The 14294-nt window shown below is 35.8% G+C and overlaps 1 protein-coding gene across 16 annotated transcripts in view; it reads left to right on the top strand.

Annotated features, from left to right (window-relative positions):
- The window catches only part of BCAS3 (BCAS3 microtubule associated cell migration factor), a 569341-nt gene that overhangs the window by 226142 nt on the left and 328905 nt on the right, over positions 1-14294 (top strand). For all 16 annotated transcript variants that reach the window (XR_014238437.1, XM_082372026.1, XM_082372012.1 and 13 more), the window contains exon 16: positions 6736-6886. Coding sequence is in view for 15 of the 16 variants with exons in the window: in XM_082372026.1 (XP_082228152.1) it covers positions 6736-6886 (151 nt within the window). In the remaining variant the exon portion in view is untranslated. The remainder of the gene's footprint in view (positions 1-6735; positions 6887-14294) is intronic.

The raw sequence follows: 14294 nt of genomic DNA, 5'->3' as shown, positions 1-14294 counted from the left end.
CCAAAATTAATTTTTTTTCTATAGATCATAGGGCTATATTTTCTGAAGGACTTTGGGTGTCCCCTCCAAAATTAATTTTTTTTCTATAGATCATAGGGCTATATTTTCCTATATTTCCTGGATATGAGAAGAAATATATTTCTTCCCTTCATTCAGCATTTACTGAGCTGTCAACAACTAGTAAGATACTGCTCCTACTCTGGAGGAGTCTTAACAGTTTTTGTGGAGGATAAATCTGGGGGTTTGTTAGATTCTAGCTTCATTTTCAAAGAAAATCCATGACCCAAGAAAGAGATAGTGAAAATCGTCTTTAAACAAAGACTTTGAACAATTGAAAAGGGAAGAAAGGATCATTATACTATTTTTGTGTATTTGATTGATTCAGTATGAACTTTCGTTTTTAAATTTTGTGCTTTTAACATATATTTTTATATGTAGATCATTACGTGTGAGTTAATGAGATTTCTTGTCTAAGCTAGTTCCCTCATTTTACTAATTCCTGAATTAATTGTTCACACAGCTCTCATCCTTTATTTTCTACTAGAAAAGTGAAGATGAGAAGATCCAAGTTCCTTCCTCTATACTCAAAATTTGCATATCGTCCCTTTAAAACAACAATGAAAAACATCTCCTTCCTTTTTGTTCCTGAGACATTTTGCAGATATCTTTTTTTTTTTTAATTTATTTATTTATTTATTTATGGCTGTGTTGGGTCTTCGTTTCTGTGCGAGGGCTTTCTCCAGTTGTGGCAAGCGGGGGCCACTCTTCATCGCGGTGCGCGGGCCTCTCACTAGCGTGGCCTCTCTTGTTGCGGAGCACAGGCTCCAGACGTGCAGGTTCAGTAGTTGTGGCGCACGGGCCTAGCCCCTCCGCGGCATATGGGATCTTCCCAGACCAGGGCTCGAACCCGTGTCCCCTGCATTGGCAGGCAGACTCTCAACCACTTTTGCAGATATCTTTATTAGCACTTTTTCTCCCATTAAATCCTTTAAAGACCTATAGTCTTTCTGTCTCATTATGTTATGACCTCTTCAGGAGTCCCTTGGACTTATTTATCCAGGACTAGAACAGGGCCTCATACCAATAAGGCTCAAAAAGTGTGAGTTGAAAGAATGAATGTTGAATGAAACCTTTGCCTGGTACAGTATCTCATTTTGTTAACGGCTTCTTTTCAGCTCCAAAGTCCTTAAATTTGTGTTCTGTATCCATTACCGGAAACATTTCCTATCAACGCTTCCTTTACTTATCCCTTTCCATATGATTTGTCACCTCTTTAGTGAAGCTACCCTATTTCAATAGGGTAGAGTTAGTAGCTGTCTCTCTATGTTTGCCTTTCTGAACCTTGTCATTGTTGACCATTTTACTTATTCTTTCATTAAAGCTATTTTTATAAATTGCTTACCACATAGTAAAATATGTCAGACACTTATGAATTCTTATGAAACATACCCAACTTATTTTACTCTTTCAGATACACTGGGTTTCACAGGCTACATCATGAACACAGACACCAAGAATAAAAGCTCATAAATACTTGGGTGTTGCTTGACAATAGATAGAAGGCTGCGAGGGATAGATGTGATGTACCTTGTATGCTCCCTTTAGGTTGTTTTATCTTGGTGAGCCAACGAAGGGTTTTAAGTTATGGCTAACGTAACCACAAGATTTGGAACTTCTCAGTGAAATCACTTCCTTTTTCTAGACTATGCATCCTATCTGTAAAGTTCAATGATCTCAAAATCTGTGCTGTTCCCTTGCTGAAGAATTTAGGTACCTAAGTTCCTACTCCTCTGCCTCAATTGAAATATTCTTCTAAAACTGAAATATATTATCTTCCCATTGCTTTCCATTATAATTCTCTCCTAGTTAGAGATTTCTTACTATTGCTCACATCTGTGGCATCACTTTACATGCTCTTCTCTTCATGTTATCCTTATCCTCAGAATATTTCTACTCTTCTGCTCTTATCCATATTTTACCCATCTTTCAAAGCCTAGGTTATGTCTCATCTGCTCTATGATCTCCAAATAATTGATCCCATGTGTACTTATCTTTAGTGCTAGGCAATTAGCACTTAATTATTCCTGTTTCATGCATATTAGACTGTAAGCTTTGTGACAACGAAGAATGCAGTCCTCACAGTGTGTGATCTTAGGGTAAGGCACTCAACAAATATTTGACTGCTCGTTGTGAGATGTGTGTGTTAAACATAGTCCTTGAATTTCATTAGCTTGTGACATATTTCGTGTTGCGGTCTGATTTCAGATCCAAATTAGATTCAGATCCAAACAATATTCAAAGAAATTAAAGGATACCTTCATAAGTGGAAAGACATCCCATGTTCTTGGCTTGGTTGTGGTCTGATTTCAGATCCAATTAGATTCAGATTCAAACAGTATTCAATGAAATTAAAGGATACCTGCATAAGTGGAAAGACATCCAATGTTCTTGGCTTGGAAGAATTAATATTCTTAAGATGGCAGCGCTCCCTGTACTGATGAACAGATTCAGTGCAATCCGTATCAAAATCCCAGCTGGCATTTTTGCAGATAATGACAAAATATAGGTGGAAGCAGCAAGTTTTGTTGGATATAATGATCCATCAAAGAAGCATAACAGACCACTGACTGTCTTAGAAAGAAAAGGAATTCAGCATGATTTTTCTGTTTTTTTTTTTTTTAAAGTGAAAAGTCCTATCCTGGAAATTCAACTGTGGAGACTCCCATCCTCTTTTCACTATTATTTAGGTTTTGTTTTTTTTTTTTAATTTATTTACTTATTTATTTTTGGCTGTGTTGGGTCCCCGTTTCTGTGCGAGGGCCTTCTTTAGTTGCGGCGAGCGGGGGCCACTCCTCATCATGGTGCGCGGGCCTCCCACTCTCGCGGCCTCTCTTGTTGTGGAGCACAGGCTCCAGACGCGCAGGCTCAGTAGTTGTGGCTCACGGGCCCAGCTGCTCCGCGGCATGTGGGATCTTCCCAGACCAGGGCTCGAACCCGTGTCGCCTGCATTGGCAGGTAGACTCTCAACCACTGCGCCACCAGGGAAGCCCCTGTCTGTTTTTTTTCTATCTTAAGTTCCTCTGAAAAACCATTATTTGCAGTGACAGAGATGCTTCACAGTCCTTATTCTTCCTGGAAAAAAGTGAACAAGGGTTATAGGAGTTTTGAAAGTTAAAGTATTGTCTTCAGTGAGTTCTGTATGTGTGTATTTGGGTAAGGGTTTATGTAATGGCTATTTTAGAAGTCATCCCGATATGGCAGAATTTCAAAACAACTTCGAAATGAAAAACAAATAAACACACTGATCTAAATTTTCTAATTCCTTGTGGCTTGTATCTGAAGAGGACATTGATAATGTAATCCCAACTTCTGTCTTTATATTTCATAACCTTCTCTCTGGGAGATTTGTAACTTACTTGAATTTTGTAGTGGTAGGCTTACAAGGTGGTGACACCAAATAATATAGAAATAGTAAATGTCCAAATGGGTGCTTCTGCTCTACAGTATAGTATGTTCCCTTCTGCTATTCTCGTTTCTTTCTTTTCAGTGACTATATGTGTTTTCTGTTTATTTTCAGATAGCAGTACAAATTGACATAACATGTCTGCTTAACAAAATTTAGCTCTAAGTTTGTCATTAGGCCAAGATATCATTAAATGGAAAAAACAAAAGCGATCATGGATCCTGACTTGCCTCAGATTTCAAGTGTCACAGTATTGAAGTAATAGACATTATAGGCACTATTTTGAGGACACTGGTTAAAAAACAAAAAAATTCGAAATGCTTATTTGTAAGGTTGTGGTAAATAAGTATAAAATATAAAAGTTAAAAAGTTTTTAGATTGAATTTTTGAAACAGAAGTACAAAAGAAACATTCATAAAGTGGAGTATATGAAAAAAATATTTTGCTTGTTAAAAGATCCTATAAGAGAAGAAAAAGACAAGTTGCAGCAGGGTAGAAAATATTTAAGAATCATGTATCTTATAAAAGGTTTATATCCAGAATATATAAAGAACTTTTGAAATTTGAGAGTAAGATCCATAAATAATTTCTTACATTTATAGTCGTTTGATTTTCAGCAAGGGTACCAAGACAATCCATTGGTGTGGGAAAGAATATCTTTTCAACAAATGATGCTGGAACAAGTGGATATTCAACATTCAAAAGAATGAAGTTGAACCCCTACCTCACACCATTTATAAAAATTAATTCAAAATTGGTCAGAGACCTAAATATTAGAGCTAAAAATATATAAAACTCTTAGAAGAAAACATAGCTCTAAATCTTTGTGTCCTTGGACCTGGGCAGTGGTTTCTTAGATATGATAACAAAAGAATAAGCAATTAAAGAAAATATAAAGAGTTCATCAAAATTAAAAACTTTTATGTTTCAAAGCATGCCATGAAGAAAGTGAAAGATGACACATGGAATGGGAGAAAATATTTATAAATCGTGTATTTGATAAGGGACTTACATTCTGAGAATATAATTAGCTCTTACAACTGAACAATAAAAAGATAACTCAATTTTGGGTAAACATTTTGGATAGACATTTCTCCAAAGAAGGTATACAAATTACCAAAATGCACATGAAAAAGATGTTTAACATCATTAGTCATTAGTAAAATGCAAATCAAAACTACAGCGAGATACCACTTCACACCCACTAGGATGGATAAAATAAAAAAGATAGACCATAACAAATATTGTTGAGGATGTGGAGAATTTGGAGTCCTCATACACTGGTGCAGCCACAGTTTAGCAGTTCCTCAAAAGGTTAAATATAGACCCAACAGTTCCACTCCTTGGTGTATATACCCAAGAAAATTGAAAGCACAAGTCCACATAAAAACCTGTGCACTAATGTCCATAGAAGCATTATTCATAGTAGCCTGTTAAAACAACCCAAATATTCATCAACTGGTATAAATGTGGTATATCCATACATTGGAATATTATTCAACCAGTAAAAGGACTGAACTATTGATACTTGGTAACATGGATGAACCTTGAAAACATAATAAGTGAAAGAAACACTCACAAAAGGCTACATTGTATGATTTCATTTATATGAAATATCCAGAATAGGCAAATCTATAGAAACAGAAAAGATTCCTGTATCAAAAGCCGATGGGTGGGGCAAAGGAAGAGTGACTACTAATGGGCATGGGCTTTCTTTTTGGGTGATGAAAATGTTCTGAAATTAGACAGTGATCATAGTATATGATTCTACTCTGTAGAATACACTAAACACCATGGAACTGTACATTTTAAAAGGGTGGATTTTATGGTATATGAATTATATCTCAGCAAAAATATTAACCCAGTTTTTAAAATTGGCAAAAGCTTTACATAGGTACTTTACCAAAGAAAATATATGGATGACAAATAAGTACACGAACAACAACAACAACAACAAGCTAAACATTTTTGACCATTAGAGAAATCCAAATAAAAGCCAGAATAGCTAAAATCAGAAAGAGTAACAATACCAAATTCTGGTGTGGATGCAGAAGAACTGGAACTGTCATACTTTGCCAGTGGGAGTGTGAAGATCAGCTACTTTGTCAAACTGTTTGGCATTTTCTCATAACCTTAAACATACAATTATTATGTCCATGCAAACATTCATTTACTATGATCAGCAACTCCATTCCTAGATTATTTATATGTTTTTAGAAAACTTGCATTCATACAAAAACCTGTTCAAAAATGTTTATAGCAGCTTTATTTGTAATAACCAAAAGTTGGAAACAAGTCAAATGTCCTTTCGCCGATGACTGGGTAAACAAACTGAAGTACTTCCGTACAATGGGATCATACTCAGGAATAAAAAGAATTGATACATGTAGGAAAATGTAGAGTGGATGAATCTCAGATGCTTATTGGCAAGTGAAAGAAGCAAGACAATACCGTACATACTTTGTAATTTCATTTATAGGATGTTCCGAAAAATGCAAAGCCATGGAGAGGGAGAAAAGATAAGTGCATGAGAGGAATTTGGCTTACTGGTGAGAGCAGAGTAATTACTCTCACTGCAGATCAGATTTTATTTCACAGAGCTTGTTTTTCCTGGTTGTTAATGAGCCATAATGCCTATTCTTTTTTTTTTTTTTTTGGTATTAATACCATCATAAAATAAAGGGTTGATTTATGTTTTTTAATTTTATGGTGGGGAGTGGTACATTTTGGGAGTAAGGCAGTGTTTTTGCCTATTGACTTTTGTCAGTCTCACTCTATGTCTACTGTGGTACATTCTATGGATACACATCCTTATGACTCATGTTTCTTCTGCTCTCTGAGCCTTTGCAGGTCGCCATGGCTGGAATATTCTCCCCACTTACTCTCAAGCTTGTTTAGGGAAATGTTCCATGCTTCCTCTAGGCTAATTTAGATCTTGCCATTTTATTTTCTTTTACTATCCTATATTTCTTTATAGCACCATAAAATTATAATTAAGTTTTATACCAATTATTTGTATAACCATGTAACATCTATCCAATTCTGTATCCTCCAATCCTCCATCCTCAAACACTACAGTCTCTGTTTATAATCAATGCACATTTGGTATTACCAGAGTCCTTTGTTTTTCTTCCATCCATATAGCCATGATTCTTTTAGAATCCCTTCTGCCTTTGGTAACTTTCTTAAAAGATTAGTGGAGTCAGTGCAAATCCTATCAGAGAAGGAAACTTCGCTCGGTGATGCTTTTCTTTTCTTTTTTCTCTTTGTAGGGAAACTCAACAGCCAAGACTCCTACAATAATTTTGCCAACAACAACCCTGGCAACCCCCGGCTTTCTCCTCTCCCCAGCCTGATGGTATTGATGCCTCTTGCACAAATCAAGCAGCCAATGACATTGGGGACCATCACCAAACGAACAGGGTAAGGCCTCAGGCTTGATACTTTTTTAGTAGCTGTTTTAGAGGATTAAATACACAAAAATAAAGCATATTTTTTCTTTGGGTGGTTTTGATTATGTTCTTCATTTCCAGCCCACATGAGACTTAATGGCAGCAGATTAAATACAAAGTATAGAACATACACGAACACATTCATACACAGCCATATACATGCACATTCACAGAAATAACAAAGCAGTGACAAGTTGTGAAAACTAGTATTGGCTAATAAAAACCAGATCCATTTACTCAGGCTTATAGTTGCTGCCTTGTGGCTTTGTCTGAAAGTAGTACCGTTGCATTTTCTTGCTTTTGTGGACATGATCTGGATTTATAATGACCACCAAATTTTGACTGACCCAAATACTAAGGAGAGAACTTAATATGACAACCATGTTTCTAATACTTAAAAAAAAAACATCTATATTGAGGTACAATTTACATATAATAATCTATCATTAGTATCAGGACAATGTGATATTATGGATAGTTTTCAAAATCCAGAGTCCTAGGGTTTAGGCTTTACTGAGATTGGTCATTAACATCCTCAGAGGCTCCTGATGACTCACTTGATATCTTCGTGCTTATTTTAGCTATTTAAAAAATTTTCAAATTCCTACCTGTTAGGAATATAAAATTATCACTTCTTTGGGTTCCTGAAAATAAAGTGCTGTGTCTAAGATATAAGATCATTAGATATTCAATTGTATAACAACTGTGAAACTCCATTATGTTCCCCAAAATATATATGTCTATAGCCAAATTACCTATTTTCATCAATAAGCAATCCTGAGGTTTAGCATAATTTGAAATGGAACAACTCTTAAAATTCTGTATTTGGTAGTCAAGAGAAAACTCCATCTTGGCTTCAAATAGTCTTCAAGGTCTTTCCAACAAGAGGAATAGACTTAATTATGTGGCTGCTGTATCATTATGTTTTAATATTGTTGTGCTAGGTGGTAAAGTGTTTACAGAAGCTACTTCTGTAAGAAGAAATACTCATTCTCCAGGACGAGGCCTTTTAGCTCCAGATTTCACCATAACGCTGAAATTGACCCTCTACCTAGTGGAGTTGTGTTTGCCTATAAATTCCTGTTGCTGAATGCAGAAATTGAGTTTGTGGTGTATTAAGGGAAAAATACAGCAAACCTAGCTCCCAAATCAGACATCTTATGATACAAATCATTTGCCTGTATTTTTAAAAATTGATATCAGCTTTTTAACTCTTCATTAGTAGTGTAATTTAAATAGAATTTTTACCTCCGTTTCCTCTTATTTAGTTTCTTTATTTTAAAATAAGTTAAATAAGAGTGGCTATGGATAGTAAAGGGGTTATGAACTTATATTTACAGGTGGCTCATTCTTTTCTTTGTGTAATGATACATTTCTGGGACGTAGAATCAAATAAAAATGGGACTAAATCTTGAATCATAATCTTAAAAGTTATTTTTTCACTCACAGAAGTCAGTCAGTACATAATTATACCTTCTTGATCCAACCCAGCATTGTAGAATTCTACAAAGTGTCTGTCAGTCTTTCCTGAATCTAAGAATCTAATCTCAAAATTGTTCCTCTTGATTTTAATTTTACCTCTAAGAACCTAAATGAAGTTCTATGCCTGAAATCACGTCATCTTTGAGTTTAATTCAAAATATTTGTGGGGAGGGTTGAAAAGTGAGTTTACTTCTGTATATATTTGAAACTTTCCATAATAAAAAGATAAACTGTATCACACACTCTTTCACTGTCTCTCTTGCTACTCTTTCTCTCTGTCTTTAGATGGGTAGAAACTATTAATCATCTGGTGTCTTCCTGTACTACCATACTTTATGAACTTAGATAACTTCTGTGTTTCCTGTTCTTGTTAAAAACTTGGTCACAATTCCTAGATTTTCAGAGCACGTGTATTATGTTCCCTTATATTCTAGACAGTTTAATAATTATTTATTAATGAATTAAGTGATAGGAATTTGAATTGTGTGCTTTGAAATTAATATTAGTTCAAGATACATGTATCTTATTAGTTACTGAGCTTTTTTTTTTTTAACATCTTTATCGGAGTATAATTGCTTTACAATGGTCTGTTAGTTTCTGCTTTATAACAAAGTGAATCAGCTATACATATACATATATCCCCATATCTCCTCCCTCTTTACTGGGCTTTTTATCTCAGATCTCAAACCATTTTTTTTTTCCCAAATTTTTGAATTCTTTTTGGCATGTCCCCTGTCTTGGAGTGTTTAGAAAGAATAATTACTATTTGTCCCACAATGAGTCCTTGGCTTTTAATTTTAAACATTTTGATAGAGATTCATTCAGACTTACCAAAAAAAGTTACAAGACCAGTAAAAGGAATTCCAGCATATCCACATTTCCCAAATGTTAGCAGTTTAACATATTTGCCTTATCATTTATCTTTTCTCACTCTGCACACACATACACACGTGCACACACACATCCACCAAAAACTCATTTTATTAGTATTTTTTTCTTCCATATGGTTGTTTCTCTACTTATGGCAGAGCTTTAGTGCTCCATAAATTACCCCACCCACTCTTCTTTTTTTCCCTCCCCTCCTACTATTCTTTTTTTCCCTTCCTATTAACAGAGATTACAGTGACCAAAAACACTTTGATGATAGTATTCATAACTTATGCTTGGCTATGGCTGGGTTACAAGACTTAATACCCTCAAGCCATTTTCTGAAGGGTTTGTTGATTATATTTAGAAATTGCTATTGTGACTTATAATTCTTATAGTACTACTGTAAGTCACCCAAACATTTGGTCATAGAATTTTTAGAATATAGTTTGTGGTTTTATTATCTTAACATTTAGCATTTTCATTGAAATACATGTATTTTGCCTAACCAAAAGTAATATTTGTTTTGGGAGAGTAAGATATGTCCCCTAGATTTCCATTTTTGACATATGCTGAGATTTGAAGCACATCCCAGACATTTTTATATCATTAGATTTCACCCATTAGATAGTAAGGTTATATTTATTTCATTTTTTAAATAATTAATTAATTAATTAATTAATTTATTTATTTATTTATTTTTGGCTGTGTTGGGTCTTCGTTTCTGTGCGAGGGCTTTCTCTAGTTGCAGCGAGCGGGGGCCACTCTTCATCGCGGTGCGCGGGCCTCTCACTGTCGCGGCCTCTCTTGTTGCGGAGCACAGGCTCCAGACGCGCAGGCTCAGTAATTGTGGCTCACGGGCCTAGTTGCTCCGCGGCATGTGGGATCTTCCCAGACCAGGGCTCGAACCCGTGTCCCCTGCATTGGCAGGCAGATTCTTAACCACTGCGCCACCAGGGAAGCCCTTATTTCAGTTTTATTAAAAAAAATTTTTTTTTTTTTTTTACTGTGACCAGTTCGCAAGCTGCCCTTAGCTCACTTGCGTTATTTCCATCAAATTTTATTATATTTACTGAGAATTTTGATTGCCACATTAAGGTCACCAGAGTGATGAGCAAACAGGCTTTTAATTTTCCAGGTCATTGTGGAAATCCTGATTTACTCTGTGCTCTAGTGAAATGCCTTTCCTAGCATTTTAAAGATAAAATTAACAGAAGTATTTGACATGAATTATGTAGAAAGAGAGCACAGAGCTGACTCATTTATAGACATGTAAGTTCAAGTATACCTGATAATATATCTAGTAAAATATATATATTTGTCCCATGTCCTAGATATTTGGCATAACGGCATGAAATAAACATTAAAAATCATATTTCTAGCATAGAGATTTCTAAGGATTGCTTAGGATCCTATATTTAAATAACCAAATTTAGATGGAAGCCTTAACTCAAACCTTCAGGGGATAGACATGTACTTACCGTGTTTCATGTCTGCCCTCTTATTTTTGGAAATATAGATCCCTGAAAGCCTGTGCAGTGTCAGGGACCATCTGTCTTATTCGAAGACATTTGCAAGGCCAGTAGAACTACAAATGGCAAAAGACAGATGTATTTGCACCTTCATGTTCTGTACCTTGAAGCAGCACTGGGAGGAAATAAGGCCTGTTTTGGCAACAGCTGTTGCTTAACCCGATTGTGGTACACGCTGGTGAAGGCAAAAGACGCGCTAAGAATCTTTTGGTTTAACAGTCACTCATTCAGACAAAACCCATTTCTTCCAGTCTAAGACTGGAGGATTGGAAAGACCTCCATCATGTTTTTATCATGTGTGAATAAGTGTAGTTTTTTTTCATCTATTAAAAGTGAAACTGGGTGCTAAGGGATTGCTCATTGTTTTGGAGTGTAAAGTTTTTGTAGTAGGGATTTACTTAAGCAATAGTCCATAGATGTTTGGTTGAATTAATTTTTAATGCTTCCTATGTAAAAACTTACTAAATAGGTAATTTTCATCAATATGCTTAATTTTATGTACATCAAATCTAAAATTATTAACATATACACATCATTTTGTGGGCACAAGCAAGGAACAGTACATTTCAAAAAGTGGTCAGGGGACTTCCCTGGTGGTGCAGTGGTTAGGAATCCGCCTGCCAATGCAGGGGACATAGGTTCGAGAGCCAACACAGCCATACATACATAAATATAAATAAATAAATAATAAAAAGAACAGTATATGTGGAATATGCAAAATAAAAAAAGTGGTCAGAGTAATTTCATGGGAATAAAAATATAGAAATTGGGAATGAAGTTACTTCCTTGCCCTTAACTAGCTGAGGTTTTTGGTGAAGTAAACCTGGTATGACTTGTTGTCTTTCATAGGTTTCCTTTTTCTTAAATCGAGCAGCTTTTTGCTCCTTCTTCCCTCCCCCCATGTTTGTATTTATTCATTTCTTTGTGAGCAATTCGAGCTAGGTATTAGGGACTTTGGGCCTGACCCTGTAGAAGTAGGTAATGTAGTAAAAGAATACTGACTTAGGAGTCTGAAGCTCTGGTTTCACATCTTGGTTCTGCTGTTACCAGTGTGTCCTAGGTAAATTTCTTCATCTGAAAAATGAAAGTTTGTATGTATGGATTATTATCTGTCATACTTACAGTGTATGAATTCCCACCAGGTGTTCGATCCTGTTACCTACTTTCTAAGCCTCATTCATTGCTGTGCCCTAGGCCAGTGCTTCACAAGAGCTCCATTTAGAAGACATAGATGATTATTCTTATTTAGAAATGGAAGCATTTAATAGCATTTATTTGATTATCTGTAATTGAAATTTGTAGACTAAATCTGCCGTCAGAGCTTGCTAAGTGAATAAATGACATTGACATATAGTCCTTGAGGAAGGTCTATTCCTCCTTCTAATTCAGTTAGGTCTGCCTTGGCTTATTTAGACACTTTGACCTGAGCCCCAAATGTTATAGGTGAAGTTCTAAGAGTTAAATGGGAAAGATTTGGAGAAAGATTCCCCAGATACAGTAGCAAATGGTAATTCTCCACCTTCCAGCCCTGTCTTATCTATGTGTTATTTCTTGATAGCTAAGCTATGTATGTTTGGTTCCAGATATAAAGTAATTGATAATGTATTTTCATTAGGATGGATATGTCTACATGTGCAATATACATATATAGTTTGAGTTTCCAGTTTTTGTACTAAATCAGTAGAGTACTTAAACCACTCCATAGTTTGTTCCCTTTTACCATAAATCTGTGGATTTGGGGGGGGTGGGAGCAGTGAGGGGATTAAGTCTCCTATATACTGTATTACAAGTCAGCAAGCACTACTTTCTGTAGAAATTTGACAATCTGTGTGTACTATTCTAGTCTCTCTTCTGCCACATCTGGCAGAATTTGAACATTAGTGTTTTTCTAATGAAAATCTTGAGCTTGTAATTTAAATTTGCATGTTGAACGTACCTCAGATTAGACAATTTATCTGTATATTTCAGCTTGAATTTGCCTTCAGATCAATAATTTGAGAGCCAGTAATGCCACAGGTCTCTGTAGTAGTGAGTGGTTAAAATTAAATTAATGAAAAATTTAAAGTAATACTTGAAAATGATGTGAGGACTGATTTGCTTGCATGCACGTAGGAAATGTGTGCCCATCAAAGGTGCTGCTTAACAGGGCGCATAGAGAGTGTAGCAGAGTCATTAGGGTTCCTGGAATATTTTGTTAGAGAATACGGCTTTACTTTACAATTTTACACATAATGTTGTATAGCCCTTTCTCTGTTCAGTATGTTTAATATTTATATGGGCTCTTTCTGATGTCTGTTAAGTGATAGTGCTTGAATTCTCATAGGACATGATCAATTGGAAAATAGGACTTTCAGAGATTTTTTTAGTTTCTATAACTCTGAAGATGATGAAATCTAATCATTATTAATGCCTTTCAGCACTCGAGTCAGGTTATAAAAGATTTTACCATGTTCAAATCAAATCTAGTTTTACTTTTCCCTTACATATAAAAAAAAAATCTTCACATTTGTCTTCTTTTCAGCTAGTAACACCAAAGCTTTTCTGGTACTCTGTGGCCTTTGAAAAAATGAATCAGAGTTTAAAGAGTTACATAGCATTAATGATTTGATATAAAGCACAATTCCTAACTGTCTTCTGACAATCTCCAGAAGAAACTGTTTGAGAACCAAAGGCAGAGTCACTTTATGCTGGACTAGCATTTCTGGATTTTTAGTCTCTTGATTTTTCAATCAGAATTCAGCTTAAAAAGGACATAATCATGACTTAAGTGGATAGGTTTTACATGGCAGGATTGTTCAACCTGCTGAAACTTAATAGTGTTTGGAAAACACACAAATTCTTAATACCTGAATATGGTAATTTGAGTTGCATTTGTTAATACAGACAGACCATTTTAATTCCCCATACACTCTTACTCACATGCTCTCTTCCTTCTTCGAGTCACCCCCTGTAAAACTACAGCTGCGGGATTTTGGAGAGGAGGGGAAAGTCATAGGTGAAGACAGCTGGATCATGGACTTGGCCTTTGTGACTTTATATTTTCATTCTTTCCCTACTGAGCGAAGATGAAGCGGGCACATTTCAAAAGAACAGCTGACACCACCCATGCAAAGTCAGTAGTTATGTCAGTCACTCTAATTCATTGGAGTTTGTGGCTCTTCTTTTACATGTATGTGGCAGAGGTCCAGTTTGTCGGAGCGAGTAAGAAGTGGGTGAGTACAGATTGGGACTGTGCCAAATGTACGTACTGAAGCGGGTCTTCACCCTGTTTCCCCAACCCCTGTTTTCTCCTTGAGCTGCGTCAGCCTGTAGATCCTTATTTGGCTAAAGAAGGATGGCTTGTAACTCACACAACCGAGTTATGTTGTGAACAGTGAGGATTGTGTTGTCTTTAAACTTGACCAACTGCTGTTTAGTGCAGGCCTGTTTGCTACAGTGTCTGGAGGGTTAACAGTGCATTTTGGGATTGTGGGGTTGTAGAAATCTTGTTGGTAACAT

Source organism: Balaenoptera borealis (assembly GCF_965194805.1).
Source record: "Balaenoptera borealis genome assembly, chromosome: 20".
Classification (NCBI taxonomy): domain Eukaryota; kingdom Metazoa; phylum Chordata; class Mammalia; order Artiodactyla; family Balaenopteridae; genus Balaenoptera; species Balaenoptera borealis.
Note: the sequence above shows the minus strand (reverse complement) of the source record. Positions and strands in the feature narration are given on the sequence as shown.